We start from the raw sequence: 24,261 nt of genomic DNA on the forward strand, positions 1-24,261 counted from the left end.
TAACAGACTCAGTTATGTGTGTGATCAATAATTAGTCGGATCAAGTTGTTTGTGCGGGGATTAACTGGGATCCAACAAGTTGTTTACCTAAAATAGACTTTAAAGCTTGTTGTGTATATCAAGAATCTATCTAGGTACTTTTTTTTGAGATCTACTTTGATAGTTTTTAAACTAAGATTGGTTATTTCGATAATCTTGATCTTAGTTGATCTGACGAAACAAAGGAGTGTATATTTGGTTAAAGGGAAGAATTTTTATCCTTAACTTATTTCTGACTAACGTGCTTGGTCTTTGATATTGATAGAGAGGTTACTGAAACAAATTAGTTCTTTATTGTTTCGGATTACGATCCAAAGAAGTTGAGTTATTGAAGACTTCACAGCAGGTGAAGCAACATGAGATAGTGGACTTATTCTTGGGGTTCACGTGCATAGACCTGATTGGTTGTAGGCGCATGGATACAAAAGCAATTGAGTAACTTGGAGTTAGTTTAATTGGCTCAACTATAAGAAGTTGTAATAATCTTTTCTATAATGACTTAATTCTGAGAGTATTGAAAATTGGACTAGGTCCCGGAGTTTTTCTGCCTTGCAGTTTTCCTTGGTAACAAAATTTTGTGTGTAGTGTGATTTAATTTACTTCCGCATTATATTGCTCCGTCTTTATAATTAAAGTAAATATACACTTGTACGTTAATCAAATACTTGGTTTGATCTCATAGATTGGTTCGGTTTCAAAATTACACTATATAACAAGTATGCATCTTGTTTTAAGTAATATCCTTGATAGTTCTTGTTTGTACTAGATTACACAAGGTGTACGTCTTTCATAGGTTGATATCAAAAATATTTTGGTGTTCTTGGTACCCTCGTCAGTTCAGAAGATTTCATTTTGGATGAATATGTTAATGATGTTGGTGATAATGAAGATATTAATGATGTTGATCAAGATCCTCCTTTACTTACTGCTCTGGGGAAGGATTCGAGACATATTCAGTGGATCCGATGAGATTCGATTTTAGACCAGAGAATAAATAAATCATCAAAAAATCAAAAAAATTGAAGGGAGTTTCATAAGATTCCATGAAGAAAAAATTAGGAAAGGGGAAGAAATAGAAACAAAGAAATTATGAATGAATTTGAGCTTGGATGGAATGGAAAGGAAATTAGGGGTTACTATAAAAAAAATGAATTAAAATATAAGAGTCCAAAAGAAGGATTATCAATAAGAATAAAAGAAGAAGATCCAGCAAAAATAGGAAGATCTTTGAGCTTGCGCAGACTAAAGTAAAAAGGTCATCGAAAAATAACAGAAGTAGAGCCTCTTTTTTAAGACCACTACATTATTTTTTGAATCCCTAAGACTTCAAATTTTATTTGTTTATTTCCTTTAGATTATTACCGTATTTATTTTATTACTCTCTTTGATAATTTTCTTCATCTCCTTTTTGATGTTACTTTATTGTCTCTTTGTTGGTTTTACTAATAAGTCATACTTCATAATTAAATTTACTAATTATCCTTCAATTATAAATAAAACTGACTATAAGCTTGTCTATTTTTCTTTTCGACTTTAGAGTACCGATGGTTGGCTTTGGTTCCTATAAAAGAACTTCGTAAACCTTAGATTTCGGTTCATCATGTTCTAAAAGTCATGATCTTAGCGACATACAAACAACAATTGTCGTCTGAAGACCCCAAAAAATAAAATAAAATTAGGAAATTAAATAATGTACTAGTAAAAATTTAGTGAAAAACCCAAACAAAAGGTAACACTAAAAAACTTTAAAATAAAAATAAATCAATAAAAAAAAGTAATATGAAAAAATTAAGTTAGGGAAATACATCTTATCTTAAGTATTTTCGAAATTGTATGAATGCGTGACTCACATACTCATATATATTAACTGAAAAATGGATTGAAAACAAGAAGCAATGGGTAAAGTCAATGTCATGGAATGTAGTATGAGTAACATTTTGTGTTTCCCATCTAGTGCAAACTCAAAATACCCCTTGTTTTAGTAGCAAAACTTTTATGAGGAAATTATTTCCCTTTTGTGAGTCTTACTTTATATAAAAGATAACCCATCAACTCAAACACAAGTTTTCTCCCAATTAATTTGAGTTTTCAATGGTTTTATCTTTATCCAATACTCAAATGATGCTGATCACACACACACCAAAAAAAAAACTAGATTAACATAAGATAATTAAATAATCAGGAAAAAAAGACTTTTGAAACTGAAATAATAGATTATGTCAACAAAATCGCCATTACAAAGAAGATTTACACAAATCTATACTAACAGTTCATGAAAACCCAAACCTTAAAGTTTTTTTTTTCTGTTTTGTTTTGCTTATATAATCATCTGATTTTAGTAAAAAGTCTTCCCAAGACAGATTCTAAGAAATGCTTGTATATCATAATTGTTAAACCTTTTTGAAAGAAAAGAAAGAGTATTATTTAAGAACTGAAATGCCATTTTATAAAATGGAAACTAGTAAAAATGTAGAAAATATAGTGTATTGTCCTCGCATCATCATCTTTGTTGGTGTCATTGAAATTTAAAAGTACGAGCATGCATTCTATTCTGTAATTTCTGGTCATATTGTAGCCCACAATTTTTGTCATCAGAAGAAACCTCTCATTCCATTCTTTACTAAAATTATGAGAAATTGGTCCTTACATGACACTGCTGACACAACCAGATGTTCAGAATGTCATTTGGTCAACAAAACAAAATCACATTCACATATAAGATTTCAAATTCTGACCCATTTTCTTTAGAATTATATAGCTATATTACCGACATACGAAACTGAATGAAATATAGGAGCACATAGATTACAAACTAGAGTAAGTAACTAAAATCTCATTCTTAGAGAATATGATTACATATATTTGTCAATTTGAGAAGAAAAATCATTGGAAAAACTCATCGGACTTTTTTTGATCTAGGAAGTCTATTTCAGTAAGTTTGTAAAGCTCAAGTGGCAAAAAAGATCTACAGAGAGGAGATGCTAACTGTAGAGAAGAACTACTTCTTTCTTATAAGGCTTTAAAATACTGCCTGTTTTGCTTAGGGTTTTACTTTGATCCTCGATCTATGATCAAACAGATGATTTGAATGTTGAGACTGATCGTATTTGTTTGACCAACATATCTTTCATAGACGCCTATCACTATGGGTTCAATACACGCGAAGGTTATTTCTTTAAACCATTAGCCAAGTACTATACTGAGATACTGAAGATTGCTCTAAAGTACAATTCATGTTGTGTGGATAAATTACTATTTCGAATCACTGCCGTTGGAAACTTGGAGGCAAAGGAGAAAACATAAAATTAAAAAAACTATTTAATGTACTACTCAACTAAACTTACTTGTTAATCTTCAAAAATAAATAAAACCGATTCTAAAGCTTGTATAATTTATTTTTCGACTTTAGAGTACCCGGATTAGTGAAAAAAACAAAAACATGATATTATAGTAAAATCTTTAAGAAAATATATAAATCAAAAAAAAAAATGGGAAAATTAAGTTTGAGGTAAAATATGAATTGACAACAGGAAGCAGGTACAAACTCAATGTTATGGAACGAAATAGGAGAGTTGTGTTTTCCATCCGGTGCAAACTCAGAATGCCCCTTCTTTTATTAACATAACTTTTGTTCACTTTACAAAATAAAAATTGACGATCTGATTTGGAATCCATATTTACTCGCGCAAGACTCATTTTTCAACCACCCATTTTTTTAAATATCTCGCATTTAAAGGAATTGGTCCCTCGTTCAATCAATATTAAAATGTCGACATTGGCAGTGTGTAGACCGCACACCATCGTGACTCATCTAAATTCTTTTTTCTTTTTTAATGGTCTTCCAAGAATGTCAATTAAGTTGTTTCCTAATAAAAAAATTAATTGGCTGATAGTTGATTTCAAAATTGGGTATTTGTTATGTTATCTTATTTATGCTTTACACGTAGACGTCAACTTCATAGGTTTACGTCGGTGATGTTTTATATGTTCATTTCGTTAATGTTTTACGTATCCGAGTCAACTTAAAGTGTTCACTCCCTTAATATCCAACTTATGTTAAAAATGTTGAAAAATATATACATATACCTCCTTTTGGTTGACAAAAGAAAAACTTATTTGTTAACAAGTAAAAAAGATTAGACAAAAAATTTGCACAATAAAATCTTCTAACTGGCGCATTATTCTTTGATATATGTTCATTAGTAAGTGACAGCGAGGCAGCTTAGTCGTTTTTTCTTAGTACTTTGTTATCTTTCTATATATAAATTTATGTTTATCCATTTATGCATTAAATAGAACTAAAAGGGGTTTTGATTTTTCGTAATATGGTGTAGTCTTGTGTTCGATATTTCTCTTTCTTATGTTCGATTTATCTATGAATTTCAGTTCCATGTTATAAGATTATCGCATGCTGTTTTACTTCCCCCAAGATTTTCATCCTTGTTTTTGTTGTTTTATTCATTTTAGTTCCCCTCTTCTCTTCTAGTCCTTTTTTTATAAGAATACTTTCATTTATTTATAAAATACTTTCATTTATTTATAAAAGAAAGTTTATACTAAGATTAGCCTTTTAATTACTGTAATTTGGCTTTCTTTGTGTTTAAAACTAGAAAATTTGTTGACTTTGAAGATAGACTTGCTAAAGAAATTCGAGCTAGGAGAATCACCAACTTCGCTACGGAGAATAGCCTTTTATTCTCTTCTAGTCTGATTTCACAAGTCTTCAACCTTAACTTTTTACTAAGCGCACCTTATTTTATGTTTTTAATTTTTGATTTGACAAGTCTTAAACCTTAAATTTTTACTAAGCTCACCTTATTTTTATTAATCTCATCTTATTTTATGTTTTTATTCTTGATTTGACAAGTCTTAAGCCTTAACTTTTTACTAAGCTCACCTTATTTTATGTTTGTATTTTAGATTAGTTGTACCACTTTTCATAACTTGTCATAGTCTTGTGTCTTCTTCTTTATGTTTTAATTCATTTTTATAAGATCACTACATGCTCCTCTGATTCCCTCGATATTTCATCCTCGTTGTTATTCTTTTAATTCTCATATTCACTTTTTATTTGACAAACCTTAAACCCCTTTTTTACTTTTTTACCAATCTCACCTTGTTTCTTCTTTATAGATTTGAAAATGTGGGGGTCTAACAACCTCACCCAATATTTCGATTAGCAATCTGTATGGACAACCTCCAATATACTTTTATGAGAATCAACTAGACAGTTAGACTCGATCAATAGAAAAGTATATCAAAGAGTTCGTATATCTCTATCTCTTGATTTAAATCTTACCCAAGCAATCTGAGAGTTTCGATTAAATACAAGAGAGATAAACTTGGACGGTACCAAAGACAAGGATCAATCAATTTCCAATCAACAACCAAAGGTTGGATTTCACTATTGATCGATACAACGCACAACCTATGAAATTTCAATAATATAACAAAATATAATGCGGAATAGAAATAACACAGACACCAGAGATTTTGTTAACGAGGAAATCACAAATGCAGAAAAACCCCGGGACCTAGTCCATACTGAACACCACATTATATTAAGCCGCTACAGACACTAGCCTACTACAAACTAACTTCGGTCTGGACTGTAGTTGAATCATAATAAATCTCACACTGATTCAAGGTACAGTTGTGCTCCTTACGTCTCTGATCCCATCAGGATACTACGCACTTGATTCCCTTAGATGATCTCACCCACAATCAAGAGTTGCTACGACCCAAAGTCGAAGACTTTAATAAACAAATCTGTATCACACAGGAAAGTCTACAAAGATATATAAATTTGTCTCCCGCAGATAAACCTAAAAGTTTTGTTCTGTCTTTTGATAAATATCAAGGTGAACAAGAACCAATTGATAAACCGGACTTATATTCCCGAAGAACATCCTAGTATTATCAATCACCTCACAATAATCTAAATCGTATGGTAGCGAAACTAGATATTGCGGAATCACAAACGATGAGACGAAGATGTTTGTGATTTCTTTTTATCTTACCCTATCAGAGATATAATCTCAAGTCAATTATTCCAAATGAACTCGTATGATAGAAGATGGAAAGATCATATCTCTCAACTACAATAGAAGTAGTTTCGTCTGGCTTCACAATCCCAATGAAGTCTTCCAGTCGTTAATCGGCAGGGTCTCGAGAGGAAACCTACGATTAAAGGAGAATCGACTCTAGCAAACCAACTAGTATCACACAGGAGGTGTGGGGATTAGTTTTGCACAGTTGCTAGACGTCTCCTTATATAGTTTTCAAATCAGGGTTTTCAATCCAAGTTACCTTGGTAACAAAGCATTCAATATTCACCGTTAGATGAAAAACCTGATTTATCCAAGCTAATATCTTTCAACCGTTAGATCGAAACTTAGATTTTCACACACAAATGAAATGTATTCATTTAGGTTTGAGTAACTGTAACTAAACATGTACATTGGTTGGTTCACAAATGGTTGACCAATGGTTTGCCATATGAGTGCTTTCATATAAACCGTATTCATCTTTCTCATAACTAGTTCAAATGACTCATAATAACTAGTTCAATAGTTGTTCAATTGCTTAGGTCTTTATACATAGACACAATTGAAACAAAATCAGTTTAATTCATTTGAATCAATTCATGAACAATATACCCACGGTTTGCAAAGATTGCATTCCTTATAATTTATTGTTTTAAGTCCATCAACTCCCCGATTTGAGAAATAACCAGCTTGGGTACGCGTACGGGTATGCGTACCTTAGCTACCGGATTTTGAGTTGGTTTTAGTTTCCAAACTCAGCAGACTTTTTCGGCTGAAAAAGTTCCGCCACACGCGTACGGGTACACGTACCTAAGGTGAATGGTTTTTGAGTTCGTAAACTTCAAACCCAACAGAATTTCACGGACATGAACTTCCGCCAATATGCGTACGGGTACGCATACCCAACATGTCTCCTTAACCAATACCGCATGCACACATATGCACACACTTGGTTTCCAGCACATGGATTTATACACAAATGTGTGAACACACTAAGTGCTTACATCCATAGATGGTTACATATTCTCAACTATACATTTCAATCATTGAAACATTCTTCTATAATGTTATAACAGTCGTTATACATAAAGAATCGACTATCGTCATAAAAGCTATTTTCAAGATTGAAACGTCATCATGACTTTCGTCACGGGTAAAGATGAAGATGGTTAAAGAAAAATCTTACCAACACGTACTTCGAGAAAAAGATAGGCGAGTAAACCCGGCTCGAAATAACAAGTGTGTATGTATGAAGACTATCATACTTATACGACTGCTGCCTCAAGAGTAGGATATAGAGTAGATATACTTTTGAGTGACAAGATGAGTTCAAGTCTCCATATACCTTTTAGTCGGATAAAGTTCCACCGGTTCCTTGAGTAGTTCTTCGTCTTTGCAAGATAATCGCCATGGAGTCTGGAGCTCAACTATTCCTAACTATCCTAGACCGAGACTTAGTCATAAGTATACTAGAAATCAAGACATATAGTTTTGATCACTAATATTGACCAACATGCTTGATATAGCAACGCATGCGAGTTCGACCGAGCAATGCTTTAACAAGATTTACCTTCTCCCTTTCCTGGCTGGTGATAAACACATTTTTGTGTCTACTTTGTCCTCAATGCCTGTATTGTTGGAACTCTATTTTTGTACTAATATTGTATTTTTATGTATTTTTAGGAAATAAACAGTTTTGGAAAATTCGGCTCGAAAAGTTGATTTTGGCACCCGGAGGACAAGTGTTATCCGGACTCTCACTTTTGGATAAGGGGTAACCTAATTACTAAGGGCACCCCCAGGTCACCCCCAAGGCATCTTCTATTCGCATCCCAGTTCAGGATAGGGGTCATATCATCTTCAACATTCAAATTCGTGTTTTGGCGGGAAAACCATTTTCACTCCTGACAGATTTTCAATCAGCAAAATGAAGGTGTTCTAGTGCGATTCAATCGCTGAAAATTGGTGAGAAGTTGTGATTTAACATGGAAAATCTGTTGTGAGTGTTCTATTAGCTCAAATTTGGATAGAATTGGCTAGCCAATTCACGGGCTCAAAACAGGTAAAACACATGCAGAAGAGTTTCTCTACGACTTCTGGAAGATTTTGTGTGTGTTCTGCTCGTGTTTCATGCATCGAGCAACCTGTTGGAGCATGTGTAATATAATTGGAGCGTGCTGGACCAGAGAAAACGCTTGAAAAGCTAAAACAGGAAAGAAAATATCCGAAAATATTTTCTTTCACTGCTGAGTATTTGTGGAGTTATGGAGGAGATTCGATGCATGCTTCGGGTTTAAATAGAGTCCTTGGAGGTCATAGAAAGGGCTGGCAAGTTTAGAGAGAATTGGGAGAGGTTTAGAGCACTGCAGAGCAAGAAAATTGAAGTTGCAGAGATTTTGGTTCTGCTGCTGCTGCTGCTCGAGGAGGAAGAAGAAGAGGAAGAACAAACTACCAAAGGAAGTCGTTTACCAACAAAGACAACGACTGTCGTTCGTGGGTCATAGTTTTTCAACGACAACATCACTTTATCTCTATCGTTGATTCTGGACGCTTTCTGAGGGTCGCAGAATCCTGTTTTATATCATTTTCTTGTATTTCTCTTCATTGTAAAACACGTTTGAGCATCAATGAAATATTTGAGAGGTTTTCCAACATGATGAGCGGCTAAAATACCTGGTGACTGAGGCGACGGAGAAGCTATTCGCTCATGTTTGATTGGTAAATTCTTTTTATAATTTCTTAATTATTTATTTTATTTAATTCACTTGGATCAGTGAAAAAAGAGATAAAATGGTTTTCTTAATTAGTTGTGAATCAGTTTGATGTTTTATGCTTAGAATTAATTCTTTGATAAATCATGCTTAAGGATTACAATTTAATATTTGGACACCTTATATATTAATAAGTGATTTAATGTAAAAAGAGCTAGATAATAATTATGAAATATTTTTGTAACCAATCAACTTGAAGTAATAGTGAATCCGGAGCCTTAGTCCATTTTAAATCTTGACATCACTCTTTGAAAATTAATTTGCTTTATTTTTATTAAGTCTAAAATTCATTGTCTTCACAAGTCTTAAAACAACCCTTTTATCACTATCTACAACAACTTTGAAATCACATCAAATTTTTGGCGCCGCCGACGCGGATTTGTGTTTAGGTAGCATTTTTAGATTTTTTTATTATTATTTTCATTTGTTCCTTTTTACGTTTCTTTGGGTGTGTCTTTGATTTGCAGGTTTGAAGTTGGATACTAAGGACTTGGAACAAATCTTAAAGCTAAAAGAAAAGAAAAAAAGAAGACAAATAATTTTTTTTTTAAGGATTTAGTTTTATTATTTTTTTTTAATTTTTAATTTTTATTTTTTTGAATTGTATTAGGAAATTTTTGTAATATTTTTGCACTTTACTTTGGACTTGGACTCTGACGTTGGATATTTTTAAGTTATTTTTACCCTACGGAAGGGTACCTTAAATACAAACTGTGTGTAGGGAAGGACGACGATTACGATATCGTCTCGGCCCCTCGGGTTCGTACATGACATAGGAGTCGTGGCCCGAGTCGACTTCAACGGTTCATCCCCCGTCTGGTACGGGAGGTAAGTCCATCGAAACACTCGTGAATCTCCTGTAAGCGAGTTACTGTATTCTTTAAGGTGATTCATTGATTGAGGACGAATTTGGACTGTTTTTAAATTCCTAGTAAAGGTCAAGGCCTGGCCAATACAAGATAAGGGTTCGGATTTCATCACCGCTCCCTTCTTGCCCGCCTTAGGAAAACGAAACCTAACGCGAACCTAAGCCTAAAATTTTGACTAGAACGAGACCTATAGGGTAACGAGCTTAATAGGACAGTCATTCGAAAAATATTGGTTACTCTTTTAGCATACTTAGAAGTTCATGATGTTCTCTGTGAGTTGAATGCGTGACTGCGCCGCCTTGTGATAGCGGTGAGGCCTTGGGTATCAAAGCTCCACTGAGCTTCCCTCGCCTCAATTCAACTTACTTTGACTCGGATTGACTCCAGAGGGGTTTGCTTAAATTGTAACGAATTCCCTTTCGAAGGATTAGAAGATGGTCTAGAAACAATCTAAGTGGAGCCATCATGCTTTTTGTTTGCTTGAATTCAGTAGGTTTTCTGTGGTGGAGTCATCCTTGTTTGTGTTTGCATAGAACTTCCCTTCCCTTTTAGGGCTTTTATTTTTAGTTTTGTTTTTCTAGTGTATGCCCGAGGTAGAACGGGCTTGGAAAAGAAACACTCTAGGTCGTCTGATTATTGATAAACCTAGTAGTTCTTCTTGTGAAGGCGGGGATCTCGAAGACTCTTCTTTAGAGAGCCCCGTTTTTGGAAACTTCAGTTTTGAGAATCTGCGTCTTTGTGAAGAAAGTTCTCCTAGTCCTTTGGTAGTGCCAGAAATGGCAACTTTAAAAGCTTTATTGAACCCAACTAGGACCTCTCGTCCGTCTTGTATCAAGTTAGCTGAAACCGAGGCAAATTATGAACTCAAACCTGGGACTTTACAGATGCTCCCAACCTTTTTAGGAAAAGAGAATGAGAACCCCTATTTTCATGTTAGGGAATTTGAGGAAGTATGTAGTACTCTGAAAATTAAAAACCTTAGTGATGATGCACTGAAACTTAGGTTATTCCCATTTTCTTTAAAAGATAAAGCCAAATCTTGGCTGTATAGTTTGGATTCTGAGTCAATTGAAACCTATGAACAACTTACATCTGCCTTTATACATAAGTTTTTCCCAAGGCACAAAACATCGTCTATTAGGACACAAATTTGTACTTTTGCTCAACAAGAGGGAGAATCTTTATATAGGTATTTAGAAAGGTTCAATGACTTAATTTCTCAATGTCCTCATCATGGTTTAGAAAAGGTTAGGTTAGTTCAGATCCTCTACGAGGGTTTAGACTATTCAACAACGACCATGGTTGAGTCCTTATGCACAGGTGGGTTTGAGAATAAAACTGTTGATGAGGCAATGACATTTTTGAATGAAATCGCCAATAAGACCCAACAATGGGAAAATAATAGGGAACCCCAGAAAACAATTCTTCTAAGTAGAGGAAATGTCAATAGGGTAGAAGGATCCTATGAGTCAGATGCTAAAATAGCAGCCTTAGCCAAAAGGTTAGAAGCGTTGGAATTAGGTCATTCTAGTGGTACTAGTGATAGAATAGAGCCTTTTTGGGAAGACCATACTGTTGAAGATCAAGCCAATGCTCTTTATAACAATACTAGATTCGATAACCGTCAGAAGTTTGACCCTTATTCAGAAACCTATAACCCTGGCTGGAGAAACCATCCCAACCTTTCTTGGTCTAAGGGCCAGAATCAAGGTCAGTCTAGTAACTCTAAAGCTCCCCCAGGTTTTGGCTATCCTAAGAATCCTTCAGCCTCGGCACAATTTCAGAACCCTTCGGATAAGAAGATTATGAGTTTAGAAGAGTCTCTTGCTTTGTTAACTCGTAACACTATGCAGTTTCATCTGTTGCTCAAGGTATAGAAGAAAATAAGAGAATAGGTCAGGCTAACTCTCAGGCTATTTCCGAGTTGAAAACCCATACTAGTCATATAAATGAGTCTTTGAGGGAAAAAGGTAAGTTTCCTAGTCAAACTTAACCCAATCCTAAAGCATAGAAATCGTACAATCATGTGAACTCTATTACAACCCATAGGAGTGGAAAGAAAGTTGACAATAAGGTTGCCATGCCTGATAGTGAACATGCTGTAGTTCACCCTTATGAGCCAGAAAATGAGGAGACTGATAGAGTCTCCAAAGAGACCAATGAGGGTTCTGATGAGCCCGGCTTTGTTCCCAGAGCCCCGTTCCCCCAACTTCTAGTTCCGACTAAGAGGGAGTCCAACTTTAATGATATATTGGAGGTTTTTAAGCAGGTTAATATCAACCTTCCATTATTAGATGCAATTAGGCATATTCCCTCTTATGCCATGTTCCTTAAGGACTTGTGTACGCGAAAGCGTAAGCTCAGTGTCCATAAGAAAGCCTTCATAGCTAGTCATGTGAGTTCTATTATTCAGAATACCACTACTCCTAAGTATAAATACCCAGGGTCCCCTACCATTGCTTGTACATTAGGTAAGTACCGTGATGAGAAGGCGTTGCTTGACTTAGGAGCCAGTGTGAACTTACTGCCGTACCATGTGTACCTTAAGCTAGGACTTGGTGAGATGAAACCTACACAGATGACACTTCAGTTAGCTGATAGGTCCGTTAAAATTCCTCGTGGTGTGATCGAGGATGTTCTCATAGAGGTCGACAAGTTTATATATCCGGTGGATTTTGTTATCCTAGATACCCAACCTATCCCTGACCTAGAGAACCAAATACCAGTGATTTTAGGTCGCTCGTTTTTAGCTACATCCAATGCTATCATTAACTGTCGAAATGGTATTATGAATTTGTCTTTTGGTAATATGACTATTGAGCTGAACATTTTTAATATTAGTAAGCTACCCTTTGAGCTAGATGACACGTGCATTGAAGAGGTCAACATGATAGGAACCTTAGTTCCGAAGTCTGTACCAAACACCGAATCGGAAGATCCATTAGAGAGTTATCTAGCCCGTTTTAGCATGGATTTCGACGATGATAACAACATTGAACAAGTAAATTCTCTGTTGGATTCTATTCCTATGTTAGATATCGATAGATGGAAATCTAGGTTTGAACCATTACTAGCTACCGAATCTACCTTAAGCCCTTATTTCGAAGAGCCTAAAGATCCTCCCAAGTTGGACCCCAATTATGCATTTGTAGGCCCATCTGAGATTTTTCCTATAACTTCCGATTTGGATAGTGATCATGAGATTAGGCCAGTAACCGTGCTTCAACACAATAAGGAAACTCTAGGGATGACCATAGAGGATATGAAACATATAAGTCCTATATCTAGTATACCTCAAAAGAATTTAGAGGATGAACCACCTGATTATAACTCAGACAAAGCAATTGACCGTTTTCAGGAACCGGATAGTCTAGAAATTGGGAATATTGTGACTAGTTTATCTAAAGACACCCAAAACTCTAAGTTTGGGGGTAGTGAACTAGAAGAAGCTCTAGAGTATTTTAAATACTCTCCGGATCCGGAAATTCAAGCCATAGTTAAAGGTCTTACAGAGAATAGTGATTACCCTAAATTTGGGGGTAGAGATTGTCAATTATCCCCAGTAGAAGTCCCTAACTTGGGACTCAATCCTAGTGCATCTGGGGTATCGCTTGAGTCTATTCAGACTCCACAACCTGATCCGCCTGATACTATTCAAGAGGAAATCCATATATTAGAAACCCGTTTTTCGGATGAATCTATTTTTCAAGACACTCTTATGAAGCCCAACTGGAGGCTCTGGATAGATCCGGTTGTCTTTCAAGAAACCTTAGATGAGGATGTGCTCCTTATGTTCATTTTTCTGAACCAGTGCAGTTGTCTCATTTTGGTGTTAGCTCTATTTGGTATTATGGACCCACAACTTTTTCGGCTATTGGTATATGACTTTGGAAGGTGAAGATCCTTTTTGAGGTATTTGATGTCTAGCTGAAGACTTTAAACTTAGCACTTCTTGGGAGGTAACCCAATCTCACGCAACACGGTAATATCTTTCCTCAACCCTTTTTGCTTCAAGTGGTAACAATTTCTCCTCGTTCATGCTGCTAATTTTATCATTGGAAACATTGAGGACAATGTTAGATTTAAGTTTGGGGGTATGGGAAAATCTTTTAGTTGCAATAAATAAACTCCAGAGCCTAGAAATTTATGCGTATTCAGGATGGCACTAACTAATCTAAGTGGATAGAAGCATCTTGGTTGTAGGAGTTGAGGAACCAATCTGATTATATGGAAACATTTATAGAGTCTATTCATAAAAGCACAGAGCTCAGGTGTTAGAAATAAAATGATAGTTGCACCATATCTCGTTGAGTCCTTTTCATTTCTTTTTTATTTTATTTTTTCATTTTAACTATGTTTCTCTAAGTGATTAGGTGGGGCACACGATTCAAGTTGTTACCACTGTTAGGGTGAATTAGAGTGACTGAGTTACTAAAAAAAAAAACCGGACCAGTTAGACCAATCGGAATAAGTATTAACACTTGGATAGAAATATGCGTGTGCTCTCCCTGTTTCCGTCGCCTAAGCAAGCGTGGAATGCAGGACCCGTGGGAACTATCGTGTAATCTGCTGACAAGAAGCATTCGCTTGGATCAAAAAGATCTATTCATGCTGTTAAGTAAAAAAAATAAAAAAAAATGGTTATTTTTCTGTGTAGTCAACTGCTGGTTCCCTTGTATTTGCCAGTTTTTTGATCTAGATTTAAGTTATTGACCACTGGTTCCCTTGTATATGCCAGTTGTGTTGATATTAGTCAGACCGGTATCTCAGTCCATTAGGATAGGTTCATTCTGACAGTGGCCTTCAGACAGATATGTGAAACATAGATCATTTGGTTAACATCAAAACCATCTACATTTTTCTATTTCCATCTCCTTTTCCTATCCATATGATTAGTTTGACTCCGAATATGATGTCCATAGTGCAACTATCTTAGTAGAGCTCTGTCACTTTATATGAATTTTAGTATGCTTGAGTGTAAACTCGTGTACAACAATTGGAATTTCGCATCAGGGTACTTCCTCCTGTAGTCAGTGATTGTAAGCCAACCAAGGAGATTCTTTAGTGCCTTCCAAGGTTCGTTGTAGATAGCTAGGGTCTGGAGTAAAGGTTTTGTGGGTACACCTCTGGTAAACGCTCCGGAGACAACACTCCGCCACTAGGGCCACCTAGTGGTTTAACGGCTTACTGCACGTGCTAAGTGTAGTCATTTTATTTTTTAGATTAGATTTTCTCGAGGACTAGCAAATAATAGGTTTGCGGGTATTTGATAGACACATTTTTGTGTCTACTTTGTCCTTAATGTCTGTATTGTTGGAACTCTACTTTTGTACTAATATTGTGTTTTTATGTATTTTTAGGAAATAAACATTTTTGGAAAATTCGGCTCGAAAAGTTGATTTTGGCACCCGGAGGACAAGTGTTATTCGGACTTTTGCTTTTGGATAAGGGGTAACCTAATTACTAAGGGCACCCCCAGATCACCCCCAAGGCATCTTCTATTCGCACCCCAGTTCAGGATAGGGGTCATATCATCTTCAACATTCAAATTCGTGTTTTGGCGGGAAAACCATTTTCACTCCTGACAGATTTTCAATCAGCAAAATGAAGGTGTTCTAGTGCGATTCAATCGCTGAAAATTGGTGAGAAGTTGTGATATAACATGGAAAAGATGTTGTGAGTGTTCTATTAGTTCAAATTTGGCTAGAATTGGCTAGCCAATTCACGGGCTCAAAACAGGTAAAACACATGCAGAAGAGTTTCTCTACGACTTCTGGAAGATTTTGTGTGTGTTCTGCTCGTGTTTCATGCATCGAGCAACCTGTTGGAGCATGTGTAATAGAATTGGAGCGTGCTGGACCAGAGAAAACGTGTGAAAAGCTAAAACAGGAAAGAAAATATCCGAAAATATTTTCTTTCACTGCCGAGGATTTGTGGAGTTATGGAGGAGATTCGATGCATGCTTCGGGTTTAAATAGAGTCCTTGGAGGTCAGAGAAAGGGATGGCAAGTTTAGAGAGAATTGGGAGAGGTTTAGAGCACTGCAGAGAAAGAAAATTGAAGTTGCAGAGATTTTGGTTCTGCTGCTGCTGCTGCTCGAGGAGGAAGAAGAAGAGGAAGAACAGACTACCAAAGGCAGTCGTTTACCAACAAAGACAACGACTGTCGTTCGTGGGTCATAGTTTTTCAACGATAACAACACTTTATCTCTATCGTTGATTCTGGACGCTTTATGTGGGTCGCAGAATCCTGTTTTATATCATTTTCTTGTATTTCTCTTCATTGTAAAACACTTTTGAGCATCAATGGAATATTTTGAGAGGTTTTCCAACATGATGAGCGGCTAAAATACCTGGTGACTGAGGCGACGGAGGAGCTATTCGCTCATGTTTGATTGGTAAATTCTTTTTATAATTTCTTAATTATTTATTTTATTTAATTCACTTGGATCAATAAAAAAAAGAGATAAAAATGGTTTTTTTAATTAGTTGTGAATCAGTTTGATGTTTTATGCTTAAAATTAATTCTTTGATAAATCATGCGTAAGGATTACAATTTAATATTTGGATACCTTATAGATTAATAAGTGATTTAATGGAAAAAGATCTAGATAATAATTATGAAATATTTTTATAACCAATCAACTTGAAGTAATAGTGAATCCGGAGCCTTAGTCCATTTTAAATCTTGACATCACTCTTTGAAAATTAATTTGTTTTATTTTTATTAAGTCTAAAATTCATTGCCTTCACAAGTCTTAAAACAACCCTTTTATCACTATCTACAACAACTTTGAAATCACATCAGCTGGGTAGTGGTCGGGTTCGAGAAATCCAACCCGCTTGTGTTGTTAAAAAGTTGGGAGATTTGAGTTGGCATCTTGATAAGTGCTTAATTTACATATTGTTGGTTAATTTAATACTTGTTTTAGTTAGATTTATTGCATGTTACCTTGTTTTATTCTTGTTTTCTATATTATTTATATTATTAAGTGAATCATCCAAAGTGGAAATGGATACAAAAGTGCTAAGAAGTGAAATTCACCGAATATCCAAAGCCAAGAAAAATGGAAGAAATGCGACGAAAAAAAACTAATGTTGAAAACACACAAACAACTTAAAGAGAAGGATATGAACCTCAAAAGTAAGTAACTATTAAACTAATATAAAGAGAATGAAAAGACGAAACTAACGCAAAAATATTGATGTTGTTATGAGATCGGACGAAAAAATTATATACAAACAGCTGAGACAAAACTAAGCGTCTACAACTCTAAAAGTGGCACGGTTGGATTCATGTCGACATATCACTATTCTGGGAAGAGAATCCATGTTTATAAGTCCCCTAAGTCAACAATATTAATATTTTTATGAAAAATCGTCATGAATTATAAATTTTTTTTATCATGACAACATCGTAGTCTATAAATTTATTAAACCATAACGTCATTTCATGGTCAATTTTTGTTTCATAACTAAAGGTCATCTTGGTTAAAATTTAGTACTATGGCGACTGTAGTGGAATTTGTACCAGCATATTTCTGTTTCGGAATTGATAAGAGTCATCATGGTTGAAATGTAAGACCATGACAACACGAGAACTAACCCCCAAACCCAAATTTAAGAGTCATTATGGTTTATAAATTTAAAAGGTGACGATTTTTTATGACCAACTTCTATTTTAAATGTAAAAGTAGCTATGATTAAAATTTAGAACTAAGAAGATTAAAATGTAATGGAATTTATAAAAGCTGAAAATTTATAAAAATTTATTTTTGTATCAAAATTGACAACTGTAGCCATGGTTGATATCTAAGAACATAACGATTTTTATTTTCTTAAATCAGAATTTAAATTTTAAAGGAGTTGTCATGGACGTGGTTTTGTTAATTAATAAAAATATTAAAGATTAATAAAAAAATATTTTGAAAAAAGGCACCTAGCTCAGCTGGTCATCTCCATTTCCCAAAGTTACATGCGCTTCAGGAGATCCCAGGTTCGAGCCCCCAATGACCTAATATTTTAGGAATTAACATGGAAGGTAGATTTAGCTTGCCCCCTTGTGACACAATCTCAGCTCCCCCATACGCTTCGGCTTCCTTGGCTAGATTACCCATGAGGCTCGCTGGTAGACTAGCACGGTAGCCTGTTCAATTAATGTAGTAGTACGTTGTTGGAGCTTAGCTTGTTAAGCTTCCAACTAGTTAATGTAATACTCTTTATCTAATATAATAATAATAATAATATAAAAAATGACATATTGACAATGTCATAATCCTAGATGTTAGGGTATAGTAGCCTCAGCTAAATGTTAGACGTATACTACTCATTGTATCACAAAACATATGTGTAACCACACCAGAGTTCATCATTTGCCTGATCACATCATAAATTTAGTGTACCAGGATGACGACTCTGAAAATTGGAGGAATGATACAAATGTTGATCCCTCTATTAATTATTTTGACAATGGGAACCATAGAGAGCTCTGTAAAATAACTATAAAAATATGTACTTTGTAGGATCCCGAATCCTTAGCTTACTACACTGGAAACATAGCTTTGGATCACTTGTGATTCTACAGTCATTTAAGAGTTTTTTCCTTGTCATCTTTATGCTCTAAATACCCTTTATTGATCCGGTTTTCTTCATTTGTACATTGTTATTTCAAATTTTTATATTTTCATATATTTGCTTTAATGTCTTACTAATCTTTCTGTGACTCTTCATCATGTGTGTGCAACTTGGATTATTCATAGTGGTGTTTGCCTTAACGTTTGTGTTAGTGATATATGCGTTTGCAGAGAAGTTAGCTAATCGTTTGAATGCTAGAATGGTCTTTAGAAATTACAGTGGTTTGCAATGATAGAAGGTCTTGGAACGATTTGAGAAACCGATTCAAGTCATCAATTCAGCCCTCCATCAAAGGATTTCAAATTCAAAAACAGTCAAGCTCCGTGATTACAACTATAATTGGAAGCGGCTTAGTTGTTACCTTATTTTGCTCAGTTGGTCAATATATTTTATTCCTATTGTCCAGCTACCAAATTTTGACAAATTAAACTCTCGTTCTAATTTTGGTCACAATATATACAAGATATCTCTTGAAAACCCTAAAATTAATATTCTTCTATATCTTCCCCCTTACCCCAACACTTTATACCTCAAAAGATTTAACCCAAAAGATATCATATTCACAAAAATGGAGACTGAAGGCACAAGTCAAATGGGAGAACTGGTTAACAGGTTCAAAAAAGCAACACTGGAGTTAAGAGATACTAGTCAAGTTGTTGTCATATCTTCAGAATCTTCTCAAGAAGAAGATGATGCTAATCTCTGGGAGGCCAGCGCTATTGGAAAAGTTATCATTGAAGGACGAATGAGTTATGATATGGTGGTGCAATTTATCAAGTTCACTTGGCCCTTTCTAACTGAATCAGATATGTAGATAATTGAAGTTGAGCCCAATCTGATGCTTTTCAAGTTCAACAAATGGGATAGTTTGAATAGGGTAATCAATGAAAGGCCTTGGAATATAAACATGCATCTTCTTGTGGTGCATGATTTTATCCCCGAAATGATTTACAGTGAAAAACACTGGGGTTTTCAGCAATTCTGGTTGGAACTGAAGTTCATCCTTCCAGAGCACATGAATGTCTCAGCTGTAACAAAGATAGGGAGCATAATGGGTGAAGTGGTAGCCATTGAGCCAAAGGATGCAATTCCCGTTGGAGGAGTTCCTGTGAAGGTTTGTGAGAATATTGATCTCACTAATCATATGAGGAGAGGAGTCAAGGCAATTACTAATGCAGGTGTCAGTAAATGGATCAAGTTTTATTATGAAAGACAACCCCCTGGTATATTCCCTAAGTGTTATGTCATCAAACACTGCAAAGTAGCTTGCAAAGATGCTGCTATATTCTTAGAAAAAGCACACGAGAAGCCTTACTATTTTGGTAATCCAAAAGCTGTTCTAAAGAATATTTCTACAATCTCTACTAGCTCGGCTCCTACGTCTAAGCCAGTACAAAGGAAGTTTGTGAAGAACACTGTTTTCGCGCCACCAAAAGATGGAGAGGTTGTCAACTTGAATTTTCTAGTTAGTAATCAAGAGGGTGAGACAATCATTGAAGATAACAGGCTCGGAAAGCGATCTAGAACTAATGAAGATGCTTCTCCTACTGTAGTTCCTGAGACCTCTGCCAGTGCAGCCACAGCTTTTATCAAAGACCTTCAAACTTCTCAACCAATCACTACAAAGGATAATTCATCTCAGGCACCACAGATGGTGAGTCAGGTAAAAATCTTAGAATTTCCCTCAAGTTATATACCTAATAATTGCATTTATCAAACCATAATTTTATTTGAGTCTTGTCTGCATATTACTAGAGTTTTAAGCTTAAGTATTTATTATTTTTTAACTTTTTTCTGTGTTCATAATTTGCTTCATTTAGTTAGGTCAACCATCAGTGTTGTTTGTCTGAGAGGCATTAAAGTCTTCACAAGTCTCCTAATCATTAATTGTGTAGGCTTTCTTTTGCTTGCTGGTGAAAATATGAAAATAATCTCTTGGAATGTTCAGGATTTCAAAAACTCAAATACTAGGAAACATTTAAGTGATTTAGTTAGGACTCAAAATCCTGATATCATTTTTCTTTGTGAAACCAAGCTCAACAGTGTCAAATGTGCTCCCCTTCTAAAACAATTTCACTATCCTTATAGTGCTCATATAGAACCTCAAGGTCTTTCTGGAGGTTTGATTTTTCTTTGGAAAGATGGTTTCTCTTGTAATATCATAGACACCTCTCATAACATGTTTAATGTTGTTGTGCAAGCTGATCTAAGTAAACCTGAATATCTTCTTACATGTATGTATGGTTACTCCAATTACTCTAAGAAAAATGTACAATGGAATCATATTCAAGCTATCAGTAATGACATTAACAAACCTTGGGTCTTACTAGGAGATCTTAATTTTCATTTGATTGATTGTGACACTAGTGCTTCCACCTCTGCTGATGGTATGATTAATAATATCATTTCTTCTTTGGCCTTGAGAAATTAGGGTATGTTGGTAAGAGTTATACTTGGACAATAGCAATATGGGTACTGGAACTAAGCATTCTAGAATAGACATGGCTTTAGGAAATGTAGACTGGAGTCTTAATTTTCCAAACAATAAACTTTATCATTTAAATCAACTAGGTAGTGACCATAGTCCTATCATGTTAGTTACAAATGCTACTATACCCAGTTGTTGGAAGCCTTTTAAATTCTTCTTAACTTGGCTGAATGATTCTATTTGTAAAACTGTCATTGCTGATGCTTGGAATTATAATGTTTATGGTTCACCTGCTTATCAACTGGTAAGTAAACAACACATCACAAGGAAGAAATTATCTCTTTGGAACAAAGAGCACTTTGGGAACATCAATCAAAATATAGATAAACTGCAAGAAGAATTAAAGATACTTCAAAAGCAGCCTACAAATCCATCCAACAAAGAAGAAATAAGTAAGCTCAACAATGATTTAAGTAAATGGCATAAGATCAAAGGTGAATTATATTAACAAAAGTCTAGAGATAACTTCATCAAAGACATGGATAACAACAGTAAATACTTCCACACAAGGATCAACAGAAGAAAATGCAGGAATAATATTGATTCTATTCAAGATCATGAGAATAAATGGCTTCAAACAAGAGATGAAATTTCTTGTCATATAACTATGCACTTCAAGAACATAAGTACTTCCATTAATCCTATTCTGGATGAGATTTTATACAGTGTTCTTCCTTCCATTATTTCAGATGAAGATAATGCAGCTCTAATTAGAATTCCAAGCAATGAGGAGATTCATATACTCTTAAAAGCATGGAAAACTAGAGTGCACCTGGTCTTGAAGGTTTTCAAGCTGGTTTTTATAAAAGTAAGTGGGATTTAGTTGGTGAAGATGTTTGTCTAATAGTTAAGAAGTTTTTTGAGAGCAAGCACATACTAAAGAAAATTAACAAGACCTATATTTCTTTAATTCCTAAGAAGAAGAAAGCAATCTGTGCTAGTGACTACAGACCTATTGGACTGTGTAATACTTATTATAAAGTTATATCTAAGGTCATTGTTAACATAATGAAGCCTTTAATGGAGAAGATAATTTCACCAATTCAAGTTGCTTATGTCTTTGGCAGATTAATTAGTGATAATACTGTGATTGCTCAAGAAATTATTCACTCAATGAAGACAAAGAGAGGTGAAACAGGTTGGATGGATTTGAAGCTTGACATGTCAAAAGCTTTTGATAGGTTGGAATGACCTTTCTTGATTAAAGTTCTTCAGCACTTTGGCTTCTCTCAAAATTTCTATGATGTTATATTTCAATGCATAAGCACTACTTCTTTATCAGTCCTACTGAATGGCTCTCCTTGCGAGAATTTTCATCCTACAAGAGGTATTAGACAAGGTGACCCTCTTTCACCTTATCTTTTTATTTTAGCAATGGAATATTTATCAAGACATCTTACTCATGCACTGCAAGATAAGTCTATTATTGGTATTAAAGTGGCTAATATTTCACCAGCCATTAGTCATCTGCTTTTTGCAGATGATTGCTTGATCTTTACTCAAGCAAATCATACTTATGCTAATAACTTATTGAAGTTACTTCACAACTTTGAGCACATATTTTCATCTTGGTCTAGCACTTCTCTCTCACGGGCAGGAAGGGGAACTATGATTAAGCATGTCTTAAATTCAGTCCCAGTTTATCAAATGGGGACTTTTAAACTGCCAAGCAATCTTATTCAGCAGTTAACTACTTTGGAAAGGAATTTCTTTTGGGGCTATAACAACAATAGAGGATCAAATCCAATTGCTTGGATAAGTATTTGTAAGCCAAAAGAATTTGGGGGCTTGGCTTTTAGAGACCTGGAGAAATTGAATTTAGCTCTTCTCACTAAGCTGGCTTGGAGAATATGACCTGATTCTAGTAGTCTTATGTCTAAATTACTAGGTGGCAAGTACTTTATCTGCAAACACGCAAAGGAATATGGAACATATTATATTTCTCTGCAAACATGCAAGGGCAGTGTGGAAGGCTGTGAATGTGAACATTGATGTTATTTCAGAAGAGTTCACTTCAGTCACAGATTGGGTCTTAAGTTGGTTTACTTCTATAGCTCTGACATTGAGGAGAGGTTACTTCTACTTTATATGATTACAATTTGGATAATTTGGAAGGATCGGTATGATGTTGTTTTCCAGGGAGTTACACTCAACTCTATCACCTCTGCACATAGAATACTTTATCATTTAGCTTCTCATATGCATATTTATCCTACAACTAGTTTAGATCCTCATATCCTGCACTCAAATAGTTCTTTCTCAAAATGGAAAACCCCACCTGTTGGAACTGTTAAATTTAATATAGATGGTTCCTTCGATTATGAAACTAATCGTTATGGTATTGGTGTTGTGATCCGTGATCACTCAGGTACTTGTCTTGGAACCAAAGGGAGTCACGGAGATGGAGCACTGAATCCAGAAGCTGTGGAATGTATGGCTATACGAGAATATTTATTTTGGGAATTGCGAAAGAACTTTTCAAAAATCCAAATTGAAGCAGACGCCAAGCTAGTCATAGAGTCTATTAATGGAAGCAGTTCACTCATATATTGGGAGAAAAAGAACCTAATAAAGGAGATACAATACCTAAGCTCCAAGTTTTCTTTTTGTGTTTTTATTTCTGTTCCTCGTTCTGACAATCAAGTGGCTGATAAAATTGCCAAGACTGCAAGAACTTCTTCAGTTAATTCTGAGAATTATGTAAACTTTGAACCTGATGTTTGGGATCTTCTGACAAAAGATCTCAAACACAAATAAGCAATAAAATTTCAGTTTTATCAAAAAAAAAAAAGCTTTGGATTATACAGGGAACACCATTGGGGCTAGAAGACATCCAGGACACAATGGGAATGGGAAGCAACAGGAGGAGCAGACCTAGCTTTAGAGTGGTGATGAGTGCCAAATATTGCATAATCCTATATCTTTTTATTGACATTTATGTCATATTTTGTGCTTTAATTTTCCATTTTATCCCAAATTCTGTATTTTCGTTGTTTTCGAGAATAATTATTTTTGCTAATTTATTTTATGTTTTTAGGTAGTAAATAAAGCTTGGATGCTTAGAGAAGCAAAAGGAGCAGAGAATTTGGGCTCAGAGGCAGAAAGCAAGAGCTTCGCGGAATGGCTGTAAGAGGTGTAGAAGAAATGTCGCGCGAAAGACGGTTGCATTCCGTTTCCAATTCCTCTTGCAATCCGTTTGCATAGTGCTTAAAAGAAGAAGTGGGCTTGATAGAAGAAGTTTCAAACAAACCCAGAGCCTGACCCGTTTTTGTACCCATTTCATCGAATTTGATGTTCTCGCACAACATGCCTTACCCTTTTTCTCCCAAAATATCTTCATGACCAGAAGCTTCAAGTTTTCTCCCAATTCACTCCATGCTCTCTACTGTGTACTCCAACCACCACGACCTCTCCC

At 35.2% G+C, this 24,261-nt stretch overlaps 1 protein-coding gene across 1 annotated transcript; it reads left to right on the forward strand.

Moving 5' to 3' along the window:
* Positions 1-22,770: 22,770 nt before the first annotated feature.
* LOC113296521 lies at positions 22,771-23,976 on the forward strand. The gene is made up of 4 exons (XM_026544826.1): positions 22,771-22,875; positions 22,962-23,546; positions 23,654-23,734; positions 23,884-23,976. The coding sequence occupies exons 1-4, from the start codon at positions 22,771-22,773 to the stop codon at positions 23,974-23,976; spliced, it is 864 nt and encodes a 287-aa protein (XP_026400611.1).
* Positions 23,977-24,261: the final 285 nt, after the last annotated feature.

The sequence above is a fragment of the Papaver somniferum genome, chromosome 7 (genome assembly GCF_003573695.1).
Source record: "Papaver somniferum cultivar HN1 chromosome 7, ASM357369v1, whole genome shotgun sequence".
In the NCBI taxonomy this organism is placed as follows: Eukaryota; Viridiplantae; Streptophyta; class Magnoliopsida; order Ranunculales; family Papaveraceae; genus Papaver; species Papaver somniferum.